Here is a 13,779-nt window from a genome sequence, read left to right as displayed (position 1 = left end):
GGGGGGGGGGAATCCTTGTGAAATAAGAAATAATTCAACAACAGCACATACCACTGTAAGAATTCTGGAGAATAGTCGAAGCGGAACATGTTGTCATCATCCTCTACATAGTTCTCATTCAGTAGGGTATACAGCTCTTTCAACTGGAAATAAACACAAACATACATGAAACAGCAGCAGCACGTTTAATTATAATCAATTCCTTATATAACATATTTTCAGTATATGTAGTACATGAATCCCCATGAAATCATTTAAATGTTTGAAGTAACGCTGCACATATGACCAGATAGAGAACATTTTCACCTACTCGATCTGATGTTCCACAATAGAAACGAGAAATCTGAAGTGAATAAGTCTGAAGTTAAAAAGAGAATTTATGTGAATATGCTTGGAGTGTTTCATATAAAGCAAAATGTGTATGATTAAACATGCATTTTGTAGTTTTAATGATCTTTCATAAATTCTGATACATTGAAGTAAGATTACAGTAACGACCATGATAAGAGCCATGACCATGATTAGAGCCATGACCACGATTAGAGCAATGACCATGATTAGAGCCATGACCACGATTAGAGCCATGACCATGATTAGAGCCATGACCACGATTAGAGCCATGACCACGATTAGAGCCATGCCCACGATAAGAGCCATGACCACGATTAGAGCCATGACCACGATTAGAGCCATGGCCACGATTAGAGCCATGACCACGATTAGAGCCATGACCATGATTAGAGCCATGACCATGATTAGAGCCACAACCAAGATAAGAATTATGACAAACTGGTAACAAGTCATTCTACAGCTAAATGTACGCCAGGGGACAGAATGACAGATGTTAACTAGACTTGATGTGCTACAATATAATGATAGCTTAACTTTCATTTCAAAGTCAAGACTATGTATTCTAGATGGCAAATGTTGCCAGCTTTGGGGGAAGCAATACAAAAACTTCAGGCATACAGGCTCAAAACAATACAAGGGATTGATCTACATGTCAAAGGTCAAATTATAAGGCAATTATGTCAAAGTTCATCCAATAATGGGAGAGGGGCACACCTGTAACACGATTCACTTTCAGATGAAGGGATTATATGTACTCAGGTTAAGGGGTAACTTACAATGAGGGGGTCACACAAGTCGAGGGTATCCCATCTGAAGCCCCCGGGGAGGGAATATGCGTCACCCCGGATCTCATCCTCAGGTTTATCCAATTCTATGGCCTCATTCACACTCGTCTGGATCTTCTCATCTGCAACATAAAATGCAATGTTTTACACCTCTGAATATCAATACTTTTAAGTTATTGTAGTAAGCTTTCAGGATGATTGTTAACTTAATAAAAGTGAAACATTAAGCTGAAATTATTTATACAGCAATCCAAGCAATTATTGCCATTTGGAATATTTATCAAACAATGTCGTGTTGCTTTTACATACTTTTTGTAAGCTTGGCCTTGAAACACTGAAACAGTTTTTCGTTTTTTACTTTGTTGATAAAGAAATTAGACATAGAATAAGTAGCAAAATTTCTGAGGGTATTTCAAACAAAATCGGAAAATTTTAACAACATAATAAAAGGGAAATTTCAGTATTGGAAATAGAAAGAACCTGTTGATCTCTTTATATCATCTAGTATTCAAGAGTTTTTCTAATTTTTACCTACATTTTTTTTCTAATCTTTACCTACATTTTTTTCTGAGTCCATGATTCACCCTCCAATTTTTAGCACTAGTTTTTGTACTCACTTATCTTTGGTACTGGCTGGGTCTCCCAGAACTGGTAGCGTTTCTTGGATGCCTCTTCCATACTTTTAGGTGCAGCTGGAGTCATTGAAAGTAGCTCAACAGCCTTCTGTATCCTCTGTAACCCCGACAGTGATGTCTATAAACAGGAAATATTTCCATAAATGCAGCGAGAAAAAAACACGGACAATCTATTTCAGAATATTCATCTACATGTTTACATGATAAGAATATATGTTTTAGATATTAAGCATAAGTATTTATAAGACAAAATAGAAATCGAGGATGTGGACAAAATATTTCAAATAAAGGTCATGATTCTATAATATGCACTTTGCAGTACGATGTATTATAGCACAGGATCTATATGCTTCCCAAAAATGTTACAATCATACCATAGGTAGGGGATCTTTTACATTTTGTTCATGTCAGAGGTAGGGGATCTTTTACATTTAGTTCATGTCAAAGGTATGGGTTCTTTTACATTTTGTTCATGTCAAAGGTAGGGGATCTTTTACATTTTGTTCATGTCAGAGGTAGGGGATCTTTTACATTTTGTTCATGTCAGAGGTAGGGAATCTTTTACATTTTGTTCATGTCAGAGGTAGGGGATCTTTTACTCTTCGTTAATGGTTTATGGTAGGTTTGATTTTCTGGAGTAGTTTTGTTGCCTTGTATGGAGCTTAGAGATTTTCTAACTTGAACAGATCCAAATTCACAATCTGGTTAATGCACCCAAAAAGTCAGAAAAATTGTAATTACTTTAGGTTCATATATATGTGTAGGGTTTAATACTAGTTACTGTGTATTTGGTCTGACTGAAAAAAATGTGGATATACACCAAAATGCTTAATTAGATACAAATTGATATGTAAACAACATCATCTAAAATCTTAAGTATCATCCAACCTCTGGTGCATCCTCTGTTAGTGGACCCGAAGCTCCTGAAGCTTCCTTTTTCTGTCCATTTTCTGATCCTTTTGATCCAGATCCTTGACTTTCTGAGTCAGCCTCCATTCCTGATTGGTTTTGTTCGTTCTGGTCATGCAGTATGGGAACCCTGACACCGTGATCTTCATCATCATTGACTATCTGACTGTCTGAGTCACCACTTGACCTTTCAATATCCTTGTGTTTCCTCTTTTTAAGAAATTTCTTATTTTTCTTCCTAGACGCAGCTTCAAGTCTGAAAAAAATATATATAAAAAAAATATATATATACATTATTTTTCATTATACATTATTTTTCGTATATGATATATATTTATATACTTCTAAATAAAGTAGAGCTATGTTAGTCATAAGCCGAGTTTCCTCTGGCCCTGACACTAGACATTGGGACAGATACAATTGTAGATGTCTGATGTGGGGCCAGATCGCACTACTATATGAAAACGTGGAATTTTCCTGACACCATTTGGTATCAGGGAGTTTTGAGGTGGTGACAACAAAAATGTACTATGACACAACACATACCTCACATATCTCGATAAATGGATTATTTATTGATCCAAATCTGCTCTTATTATCTTATTAACAGCTGCTTAATTACGTCAGTAGTGTCCTCGGTTTTCAATCGTTCAAAATTTTCCACTTCAGCGAACGTCATTTTGCAGGTCATGGGATGACTAATCAACAAACCGTACTAATCCGGAACAAAAATGGAAAATATCATTCTTGTTAAGAAAATTTCCGGACCAAGTCTTTTTGCTGATTAGTCACTCCCTGATACCAAACGGTGTAGGAGAATTCCACTTTTTCATATATAGAAGTGTGCTCAGTGCTAGAGGAAACTCGGGCTAGTTGGTCATAACCTAAATATGGACCCAGCAAATCCCATTGGAACATTGTTTTCTCATTTATCGCGTCTGTTTACATATTATTGGACTGTTCAACATTGCTAATAATCCAACATTTTCATTAGGCCATAGTTAGCTTCTTGCTTTTGACATAAGATATAAGTGTAGGTAGGCAAAACATTTTCCTCTGCAAGATACTTTTTGACATCATTTCAGACTTCATCATTTTTAAATTAGTGAAGGTGACTAGAATGGACACTAAAAGCATGGTTATATGGCAAGCAGAAAAAAAAGACTTTTTTGTTGCCTCATATCAATTCATTATACCTTTGACAAATGATTGCCAAAAATAGTGCACAATGGCAACTCAGACAGTTGTGGCAGATTTTAATTGTACAAAGGATTTAGGTCGCCTTCTAGCTTTGAGCTAGAGGGAATTTCACTTTAGCTCAGTGTTATAGCATCTGACTATACAGTAATATCCTGGAGATCTCAGGTTCAATCCACGGTGGAAGCACACTATTCACTTTTCTGTTACACTATGTTAGTCATAGCAATAACCCACAAAACTCCAGAAAGACACAAAACGTCTTTCCTTATAACTTTGAAAGTCATTATTCATCAAAATGTATATGTGCTTGGCGTTTCTTCATGATCAGTGGGCCCCAACATTTAGCTTCTTGAATATTTACCCGTGCAAAGGAACCAGAGTTGGTCATATGTCAGCGAAAAGGTAGCTAAAATGGTTATATAATTAGAGCTGTCTAGAGTTCTAGAGAAGGAAGCTGAAAGAAACTTTGCCAGTCGCCGGCGACCAGGTACTGAGGTAGCTCAAATGGTTAGTGTCTGTCTTGAGATTACAGGTCCCGGGTTTGAATCCTGGTCTGGCAGTAAATTTTCACTCTCATGCTATACATATTTAATAAAGTTGTCAAGTTTAGTTCATGTACAATAAACTGATGTGTTAATGTGTAAAAATAGATAGTTTTGTTTATGATGCTGAGACGATACATAGCATAAACTTATGATGCCGGTGACCTTTTTCCTGTTTATTGAGAACTTGGGAGAAAGAATGATATAGGTTCAAATCCAGTCTGTTTTCGACAGTGTGTCCTTTCAGCAAACATTTTAGATAAAGAAGAAAATACTAATGCGATAAATTCACAAATATGTTATGCAAACCAAAGAAATAACCACGTTCTAAATAGAGACCACCAGCGATTGTCAAACTGGAATTCGTGACGGAGCAAGCATGCAAGGGCAGGGTCACCGCTGAAGCCCCTTGTGAAAAATGTAGACTTTTTGTCGGAAGCTTAAATAATGCAATAAGAGAAAATGACCCATACCCTTGCTCGGAAACTTCATCGTCGTCGACATCAGCGTCTACAGCGCTTTGATCTTGATCTAAGTCCGAGCTCATATCATGCAGAGAGTCCGCATCCGCCATGCTTTCTAATTTTAGAGACGGAAGTATAAATAACACTTCGTTTTGATTGGTTATTATTAAAAAATATTTTATATCATTAAATTACAAGGTGTTGCAAATACTACTTAATATATTTTTGTCATTATGTGGTTCTTATGTATAATTGTTTGGCGAAGCATTAACACATCCTACAATATTTCAGTATGCGGAGATTTTTTTCGATCGAATTGCGCATGAGCAGGCTGCTTGACAACAAAACGCAAAGTAGCCCTAAAAGTGCTGAATTTGAGGCTATCGTGTGAAGAAGTGTGCCAAAAATGACTTCAAAGAGGAAAGAATTGCAGAAACTAGTTGAGAAACTCTCAAAGAAAAAGGATATTCACTGTATGTATAATGACAAAATTTGTTACTCGATTTCAACAAAATTGCATTGCTAAGAAAACCATCTGCCTGCATTTTGTTCTGTAACAGGCCTGACCTGTGTGTGATGGGGTGTGTACATGTAAGCTTAGTCATAAATAAACATAATAAATTACAGGATCTAATATTTATACCATGCACTGCTTGTGATGAATGTCAGTTTTAAAATATGAAATATTGAAAATAGAGCATGTCCTGATGGTGCAGAACTTGGAACTGTTAAGTAAGTTAAAGTTTTAAAGAAGGATGTAACAGGTTGACAAGCACCCTGAAAAATTACGACCCAAATTCAAACAGCGATATTGAAAGAAATAGCTTTGTTGTTAATTAATTAATGAATTTAGCTTGAACTTCAGTTTTGCTTTCAGAGTATATGTATACATCACATGAACGAATGCAATATTTTTCTGATGACGTTAGGACACATGTCAATCCCTTTTGTGATCTTACTGAATGCTAAGAAATGACACCTTATATTTAGTTTATTTATGTATCCCATATTTCGGGGTATTTTATTGCCAAGCATGATATACTTATTATAAGGCCAAATTTTTGTGGCTGTATCGTATGAGGGTCTAATCTTGTACACAAACAATGTTAGAGGTTTACATGGGCGAGATACTTTTGACAGGCTCCGCGTCACAGTCGGCAAAATCATATCCGATAGAAAAAAGGCCGACCAGTGTTATAGAAGTATGGGGTCATGGTGAACCTATATATATCGGAATGTGACTGGTGTGTTTCTTTCAAATTAAACATCCTCAGAAAATTCACATCACTGTTATTATTGAGATAAGTATTATATATAATTACCTTGCAGATATATTTTTATGTTCTAGTTAACAGACAACAGATAGAAAAATTGATATACAAATTTAGTGATCTTCATGGTGGTCGGACATTGATGGACAAGAACCATGTTGCAAGGATGGAGAGGGGCATGTTCAGGGATATTCTCTACAATTACTTCAGTATGACAGATGATGTTCTTCTTGATAGAGGTAAACAAAATTGTCATCAGATTTATAAAAGGACACAAAAATCTACTACATATAACACAAATTTAAATAATTACTTTTCAAGAATTTGTACTTCAGCCTTGTTGGGTTCAGAATAACATCAATGTAATATTCTAAAAAAATCCCTTTATGGAAAATAAAATCATAATGGCCTCCTAAGTTTCATAGCAGGAATTATACAAATATTTTTAAGAAAAAAACAATATTCCTGGCAATCATCTGCAAAAGCTTTGATGTTTGTTTCTTTGCAGAACAAATATTACTTTCTATTATAAAAACTGATACAAGAACATTTGATTTTTCTCAATAAATGGAAAAGTTTCGAATGGATCTTGTTGTAAAGTTTTGACTAAAAAACAAAAGGCAAAACAAACACTGTTTTGGTATTGTTAGTGAGGATGGCAGTGAAGTAAATCTACATTGTATGAAAAAAAATCCTTTCAGAAAAGGTATGCATGCCAATGATCGACATCTAATGTAAAATCAATAAATAAAGGCTGTACGTCAATTTTATTTTCAGTGTTCCGGGCTTTTGATAAAGACAGTGATAACTATATAAATGTTGAGGAGTGGATCAACGGAATGTCTGTGTTCCTGAGGGGCCTAAAGGAGGAACGAATCAAGTGTAAGTGTATGGAGAAGCCAAAAGTGAGCTCACTGAGGTGGGCATTGAATCTGTAGCTTTTTGTGCTGTAACAAATACAGAAACTTTGTCACAATTTATAACTGGTTCTAACATCGAGGCAAAACCTCAAAGCTTACTGCAATATATATATTTCTGGCTTGGTTGTAATCATATTTATTTTTTGTAGTCTGTGGTTCTGATACAAAAATAAAACATTCAGTCTTTTTTAAGTTCAATAAATTGTACTGAAACAGGTTTAAATAAATCCAAAAAATAATGGAAAAACAATTTCATTTCCTTAATTTTGTTTGAATGTCTAGACCTGAAAAAAAATCCTTTATTCTGAATGTAAAATAAACTAGATTCGTTTTTGGGATCAGCTGATGTTATGTCAATTTTTACACAATTGAAGAAGAGTGAAAGTCAAAAAAAGGACAGGGAAAATTCTTTGTAGGTTTTGTGAGATGTTAGAACAAATGTCTTAATATTGTAACACTGCAAGCTGAATTAATATCACCAAAGTTTTTCTCATCGAAAAGACCTATCTATATAAATACAGATACATTTTCATTTTATTGTACATATTTGGTTAAAAAAACTGATATCCAAAGCAATCAAATCTTTTTCATTTTTAACTCATTCGCCCCTGAAATTTCATAATGAACTATTTCAACTTTTGAATTGGAGAAATTTAAATGTGTCTTCAGGGGTGAATGAGGTAAAACGATTTTGGTGACATTAATGTATGACAACATAACTGGATGTTTACATGTTTAAAAGTAATGGGGGTTTTCACATGATACATTGCATTTAAATTTGCTTTCAAGTGTTGTCCATTTTTGTATTTAATTTAGGTAGAAGTTTTCCTTTCATTAATGATACTAAGTTTTGAAATGACATAATAAATGTATTGCTTATTTTTGTTTTTTTTCTATGTTGTGACTTATGTTAAACATGTTGTTTGCTTTATGTAATTTTGCTTGTGTGTGTAGAAAGTGCGAATTCATACCTTAGAAAGGAATGATACAATTTTAAGATAGAGATGAAAATTAATTTTGATACATCCAACAAATATCATTTCACTGTCAGCCAAACAAATAAGCCATACAAAGCAATTATTATATGTTCTTTTTACCCTTCAACCCCCCCCCCCCCCCCCCCCCCCCCCCCTCCCAACGTATATTTATATACCTTCAGTGTCATCAAGGGATTTAATCCAGATTTGGTCTAGAGGATCATTGGGCCAAGGGGACTCAAAGTTATATAAATAGAGGGTGTGGTCCCATAGGGGGCATTATCTGCTAGATAACAAAATAGCTTGGTAGTTAGCTAGGTGGGCATAAATCACTCAGGCAATTTAACCCTAGAGGCAGAGGGCCAGGGTCTTATAATACCATTCCTTCTGTACATATGTAGAGATTTTAACAAAATTTTGTCTAAGTTGTATTAATTTATGCATAATAATGTGATTTCCGGGGCTGGAGGGGAATGTACAATGTACCACTCTACCTCATAAAAACATTGATATCCTTAAAACTACATACACACAGTGGTATTGGTAAGAAGAGATGAGTATAACCATACTACCAAGATTGGTCCAGGGTCTTGCCCTATCCCTGGGTACTCCATGGTTTTGCTGGGTATAAAGCCGTGATTGGCCTCAGGGTTGGTTCCTGTCCCTGGGGGACAACTTAGTACTGGAGTCATAATTTGGAAATGATTGAAATTCCCACCCTTTAATCATTTACATGCATATATATATATATATATATATGCAATAACTAGTAGAATACACAGATACTACTTGTTTTGGCTCTAAGGTCTGGACCTCCCCAAGTTGACTTAGTCCTTCAGTCATAACTTAGAAAGGGTTCAGGCTTCACCCGATAATCAAATACACATACATGTATACAGATCTCAACTAAATTTGATTTCAAGCATACAGTAAGAGTAAAGCTTCCCTTTGGGTTTAGATTCAATTCACACAAGAAACGTGTGATACAGGTCCTATGGACCACTGATGTTTCTTCTGATGTTGTCTGATAGATTATGGACAATTTTACAGTACTAAAAACATACATATGTACAATTAAAAAGTACATAATCAAATTTATGATAGCTCTCAATTGGCACTGAAATTCCATAAATCTGTTTTGGCTGACCACAAGAATATCTTTTAAGGGTTATATTATGTGATTGACCCTTATTTTGTGAGGGAATGAATGTGCAACTCACTTTCTAGAATGTTTTTAATGGCTTCTTAACTGACCTTATTTTTTTTCCAGTTAATTATTGACTTTGGTGCGATTTACCCACTGAAATATCTGTTAATTAAGAGCTTTGCTGTGTGACCGGCAGTGCTTTACTTATTCGTGTCCGTATGCTTGTTCTTTGTCTACTACCAGTTTGTTTCTGTGCCTACGATCTCAATGGGGACGGCTACATATCACGAGAAGAAATGTTCCAACTTCTTAAGACGTCACTCAGCAGGGTCTGTATTGCCTTTAGGAGCTCCTCTCTGTTTGTCATTTTATGAATATTTTATGTAGTCAAGCTAGTATTATCCAGCCGTATTCGTTCCCATCTAAAAAGCGGTAGGATGGTTAAGTCAGTTCCCGAAAACACTTGATACTACCATACTTAGACAATTCTAAATGAAAAAGTTATGGTCAGTTTCCGAAAGCACTCTATATATATTAGGGGCCGGGTTATTGTTATTAGACAATTCTAAAAAATTAAACAAAGTTGGTTACAGGAAACACTAGATACCATACCTAAACAAAACAAAAAGTTGGTTTACAACGACATTGGATATCATAAGGGGCTAGGTTAATGTTCACCACTTAGGATTAATATAGATTTTTGCATTGCTGTCCATTTATAGTAAGCTTATAAATAGATCAATATTTTATAGCTGCTTTAGCTTTTCGTGCTAATTATCAACGGGTCTGCATGCTAGTTTTACTGTTTTACTTAGTAAGTGCTTGTGTGATTGCAGCTTAATTCATTATCGTAGTGCTGGTACATATATATAGTGCAAATGTGTTTGTCTTCTTTTGGTAATTATTACTTAGTGTCGCATGTTTTATTAGAGCAGTGTTTTATGATTGCAGGTTTTCTGTTATTGTAGTTCTTGTTATAGTTTTATGTTGCGTTCTTAAATTTTACTGTTATCCGTTTCTTTGTTTTTTTCTCCGTTTATTTGACGTTGTTGAACTAGCGAGCGCATCCCTGGGTTATACTGCATTGCTGGAAAAGCTAGCTTGCTAGTGAGGCATGATACAGTATTATATAGTCAAGAGTAGGACCTTGGCCTCATGGCAGATTTAACTCACCTCACACAATTGTCCAAAAAACATATCTTATTGAAACTGACCCGGTGTTAATGGAAAGTCGGAACAGCAGTGTGAAATATTGATATCTGATTAACAGTACTGTGTCAGTCGTGTGCTGTTTCTCATCCAAAACACAATACAATATGTTGACATTATAACATTGCGGGCAAAATTGTTGGTGTTTATACACACAATGTCATTTTCTGGGAACAAAGATGGCTGGATTTTCAAAGCGCTACTATTAGGCCTTTGGAACACATTTTTGGAGAGAGAAAAAATGTCCTCAAAATTAATTTAACTACTCACTATTGAAATTTTAATAATGGATAATATGAAATGGCTGTGCATTTTAATATGTTAATCAATATTTTTCTTCATTCCTTTTTTCATGATAAATGCATGCCATGTGTATTCGCTTACTATAGTGCACTCTTAGAGAGAGAAAAATTATAATATCAAGAAAGGGGTGTGCACAATGAATGGGAACATTCTAAAACCAGTCCTTGGTCCAGACCATTTATAGTAAATTTTCAGGGATTTTTGGAAATATTTTGGAAAATACTTGCACCAATAAACAGATAAAGAAAAAGTGGTAATTTAAAGCCAAATTACATGTTAAATCAGATAAATAAATAGTACAGTAAATAAAATTCAGTTTTTGTAATTTTTTTGTACAGACATCTACAGATGAAGACCAAGATGAAAGTATTAAAGAATTAGTAGAAATTACTCTCAAGAAAATGGTAAGACTGATACATAGCAGATGGATATAAATTATTAAGGCATTTCTCTATCTTGTACTGGCTTAGAAATATGGGGCTAATCCAAAAATCTTGACACAAATTTAAAACAGACCTTATATATTTTACACAAGAAATACACCAAATAGATCTTATTTCAAAAATATGAGGAAAAGGATTTAGTAAAAAGCTTGCTTCCCCCAAATAACATTGCTTGGAAATGTACTGTTGACTTCCATTTTCAAAATACCTGTTTGATAAATTGCTGAGTACATTTAATTATAAACCAAAATATAATTATGCTTTTTTAAATTATTCAGTATGATGTAGCTTTTTTCTACAGTGGTTTAGATGTAAGTGAGTGACAGTTGACCATCAGTGCAGTCCCACTTAGTCCCCAACTTTTATTTTTCTCCCTCGTTCTATGCAGGATGACGATCACGATGGTAGAGTATCGTTTGAGGACTACAAGAAGGGGATCGAGGAAGATCCTTTGATGATGGAATTCCTGGGACCATGTTTACCAGAAAGAAAAGTACAGTATTATTACAATACACATGTTTTTTACATACATGTAATGTCTCCCGATATCATTGAGTCTCCCAGTTTGAAGTATCAAAACAGCCATCTCCTGTTTCTCCCGTTTCGATATGGAAATCTCTGGACATTGATCTGACCATCATTATAAAAGATTTCCATACCCCTTTAGTAGCCCCAAACTCGAGATAATTTTCATGCTGCAGGGCAAAACCTAGTCCGAATTATTCTGACGTTTTATCGACTTTTTTTATATCGGTCTGTCATGGGTTAATCGACGACAGACCGATAAAAAAAAGGTTGATAAAACGTCAGAATAATTCGGACTAGGCAAAACCTGGCTCCACTGAGCTACCAAAACCAGTAATTAGCTAGGCTGATAAATTTAAAAGCTGACCTGACCAGCAGTGACCTTACGCTGGGATGCTCGGTTTCCTAGCTCTCATTCTATTCCTCAGAGTTATATAAGAAGTTGTGCTATTGTGGCTTCAGGCAAGTGAAATGTGGGGATATTCCACCCAAGGGTTTTCTCTCAGTCCAACTACCAGAAGAAGCTCAGAAACTGTGAAAATGAATTTGGATTGGCTACCATTTTGAAAATATCAACTTTTCCTCTGGGCTTTTTTGATGAAAACGAATCTGTCATGATGATATTAAAGACTCCTTGTTTTACTCCAAAATGCAGGAATAATTCATTTATAAAAGTATGTAAATTAAATCTATGTTTGAGTGTGTCAATATAAATATTTGCAGGATATTTGTTTAATTTGCTTTTGACTTGTTGAGAATGAGTGCACAAATATTAGCTGCACTATTTTTGTAGATTTTCTCTGAGAAAATTTAATTGCATGATTTAATTGTATAATTTTATTTTTCAGAGATGTGATTTTTTCTTGGAAGAGATAGAGCAGCTGGGAAAGTACTAAGACAGAAACGGGAAATACACTGCAAGTCATACTCACCTCATGTACTCAACAAGGCTACACATCGTACTCGTGTTCAATCACATAATAAAGCGGCCAATTTTAAGTCTGCAGTTTTGAAATTTTTGATTCGCTTATTGAAATAGGGGAAAAGTTGTTCATTTTGTTTCCTCTAGTTCATTGGCGAGTGTTATCTAATGTTAATGAGAAAATACTTCAAGTTGACACATGAAATAAATAGTTAACAGAGAGATCGAATATATTAAAGGTCAAATGGGAAATAAAAGGTAAGTTAGGAGAAAGCTGTCAATACTGTTACTGGATTACACAGGTTCTATACCAATGTGGGACCTAGGCCAGCCCCTGGGTGTCAGATAAAGGTCTTAGCCATAAGGTTAAATTTCAGTTTCAGTTATTAATTGAATCAAAACTGTATATTTTTTGGAAAACAAATTCCCTTGAATGAAAAGAGTACAAATATACAAAGTTTGAACGGATCTTGATTTATACTAGTTTCAAGATTCACTTTGGATGGGTTACACTGCATTGTTTAACTCATTCACCCCTGAAATTTCATAATGAAAAAAGCCAACCTTTGAATTGGAAGAGTTCAAATGTGTCTGCAGGGGTGAATGAGTTAAATGTATCATCAGATCTGTTTGTGTTCAGAACCTTTACACTGATCACAAAATAGCATTAACTATTATCTTGTTGTTTTTTTGTGAAGAAGGTATTCAGGGGTTTTGTTAGCAGAAAACAGATCTCAGTGACATACAGTTATGATGTTGAAACTGTTTGGACTCTGAAGAAATTGTCCTATATTTAACGGTTCATACAGGCCTTCACGGAAAAATGTATTCCCTAAAAAGTGCTGGGATAGACTTTAATGGTTGAAAAGTACAAATAAAAAATGTATTCCCTAAAAAGTGCTCGAATATACTGAAGATAATGAACATGTATACTTTTCTATTAAGGACTGTTTTTAAAATGAAACAAATTCATTTCCTTTGAAATAAATATGAAAAGAAACCAAAAATCTAATTTAATCAAAATTTTATTTATTTTGATGAAATCCTTTTTATGATTTCAAATTTTTGTAATTGAAACATTGATTTTCTTTTTCATGTGTTTTAGTTTTGTATTGTTTTAACGTTATTCTGAAGGTTAGTCCTCAGTCCAAGTTTGCCTTTACCAAAAATCCTGTA

The 13,779-nt window shown here is 34.7% G+C and overlaps 2 protein-coding genes across 3 annotated transcripts in view; one reads left to right on the top strand and one right to left on the bottom strand.

Annotated features, from left to right (window-relative positions):
• The window catches only part of LOC110457073 (glycylpeptide N-tetradecanoyltransferase 1-like), a 17,558-nt gene extending 12,553 nt beyond the window's left edge, over positions 1 to 5,005 (bottom strand). For both annotated transcript variants that reach the window (XR_002463661.1, XM_021508168.1), the window contains exons 1-5: positions 4,896 to 5,005; positions 2,660 to 2,936; positions 1,754 to 1,889; positions 1,128 to 1,258; positions 52 to 143 (exon numbers count right to left, since the gene is read on the bottom strand). Coding sequence is in view for 1 of the 2 variants with exons in the window: in XM_021508168.1 (XP_021363843.1) it covers positions 52 to 143; positions 1,128 to 1,258; positions 1,754 to 1,889; positions 2,660 to 2,936; positions 4,896 to 4,996 (737 nt within the window). In the remaining variant the exon portion in view is untranslated. The remainder of the gene's footprint in view (positions 1 to 51; positions 144 to 1,127; positions 1,259 to 1,753; positions 1,890 to 2,659; positions 2,937 to 4,895) is intronic.
• A 177-nt stretch (positions 5,006 to 5,182) lies between these two features.
• Positions 5,183 to 12,680, top strand: LOC110457123 (EF-hand calcium-binding domain-containing protein 1-like). The gene is made up of 7 exons (XM_021508230.1): positions 5,183 to 5,359; positions 6,235 to 6,396; positions 6,935 to 7,039; positions 9,445 to 9,530; positions 11,052 to 11,117; positions 11,545 to 11,649; positions 12,530 to 12,680. The coding sequence occupies exons 1-7, from the start codon at positions 5,293 to 5,295 to the stop codon at positions 12,575 to 12,577; spliced, it is 639 nt and encodes a 212-aa protein (XP_021363905.1). The 5' UTR covers positions 5,183 to 5,292; the 3' UTR covers positions 12,578 to 12,680.
• The last annotated feature ends 1,099 nt before the right edge of the window (positions 12,681 to 13,779 follow it).

This window comes from Mizuhopecten yessoensis, unplaced genomic scaffold (genome assembly GCF_002113885.1).
Source record: "Mizuhopecten yessoensis strain PY_sf001 unplaced genomic scaffold, ASM211388v2 scaffold9023, whole genome shotgun sequence".
Classification (NCBI taxonomy): domain Eukaryota; kingdom Metazoa; phylum Mollusca; class Bivalvia; order Pectinida; family Pectinidae; genus Mizuhopecten; species Mizuhopecten yessoensis.
This window is presented reverse-complemented; position numbering and strand designations above follow the sequence as displayed.

What these genes read in the sequence shown, in the direction of transcription:
- LOC110457123 (XM_021508230.1), top strand. Translation starts at nt 5,293, where the DNA reads ATGACTTCAAAGAGGAAAGAATTGCAGAAACTAGTTGAGAAACTCTCA. An exon ending in AAATTACTCTCAAGAAAATG is followed by an intron (nt 11,118 to 11,544) that starts GTAAGACTGATA and finishes CGTTCTATGCAG; the next exon opens with GATGACGATCACGATGGTAG. An exon ending in CATGTTTACCAGAAAGAAAA is followed by an intron (nt 11,650 to 12,529) that starts GTACAGTATTAT and finishes TTTATTTTTCAG; the next exon opens with AGATGTGATTTTTTCTTGGA.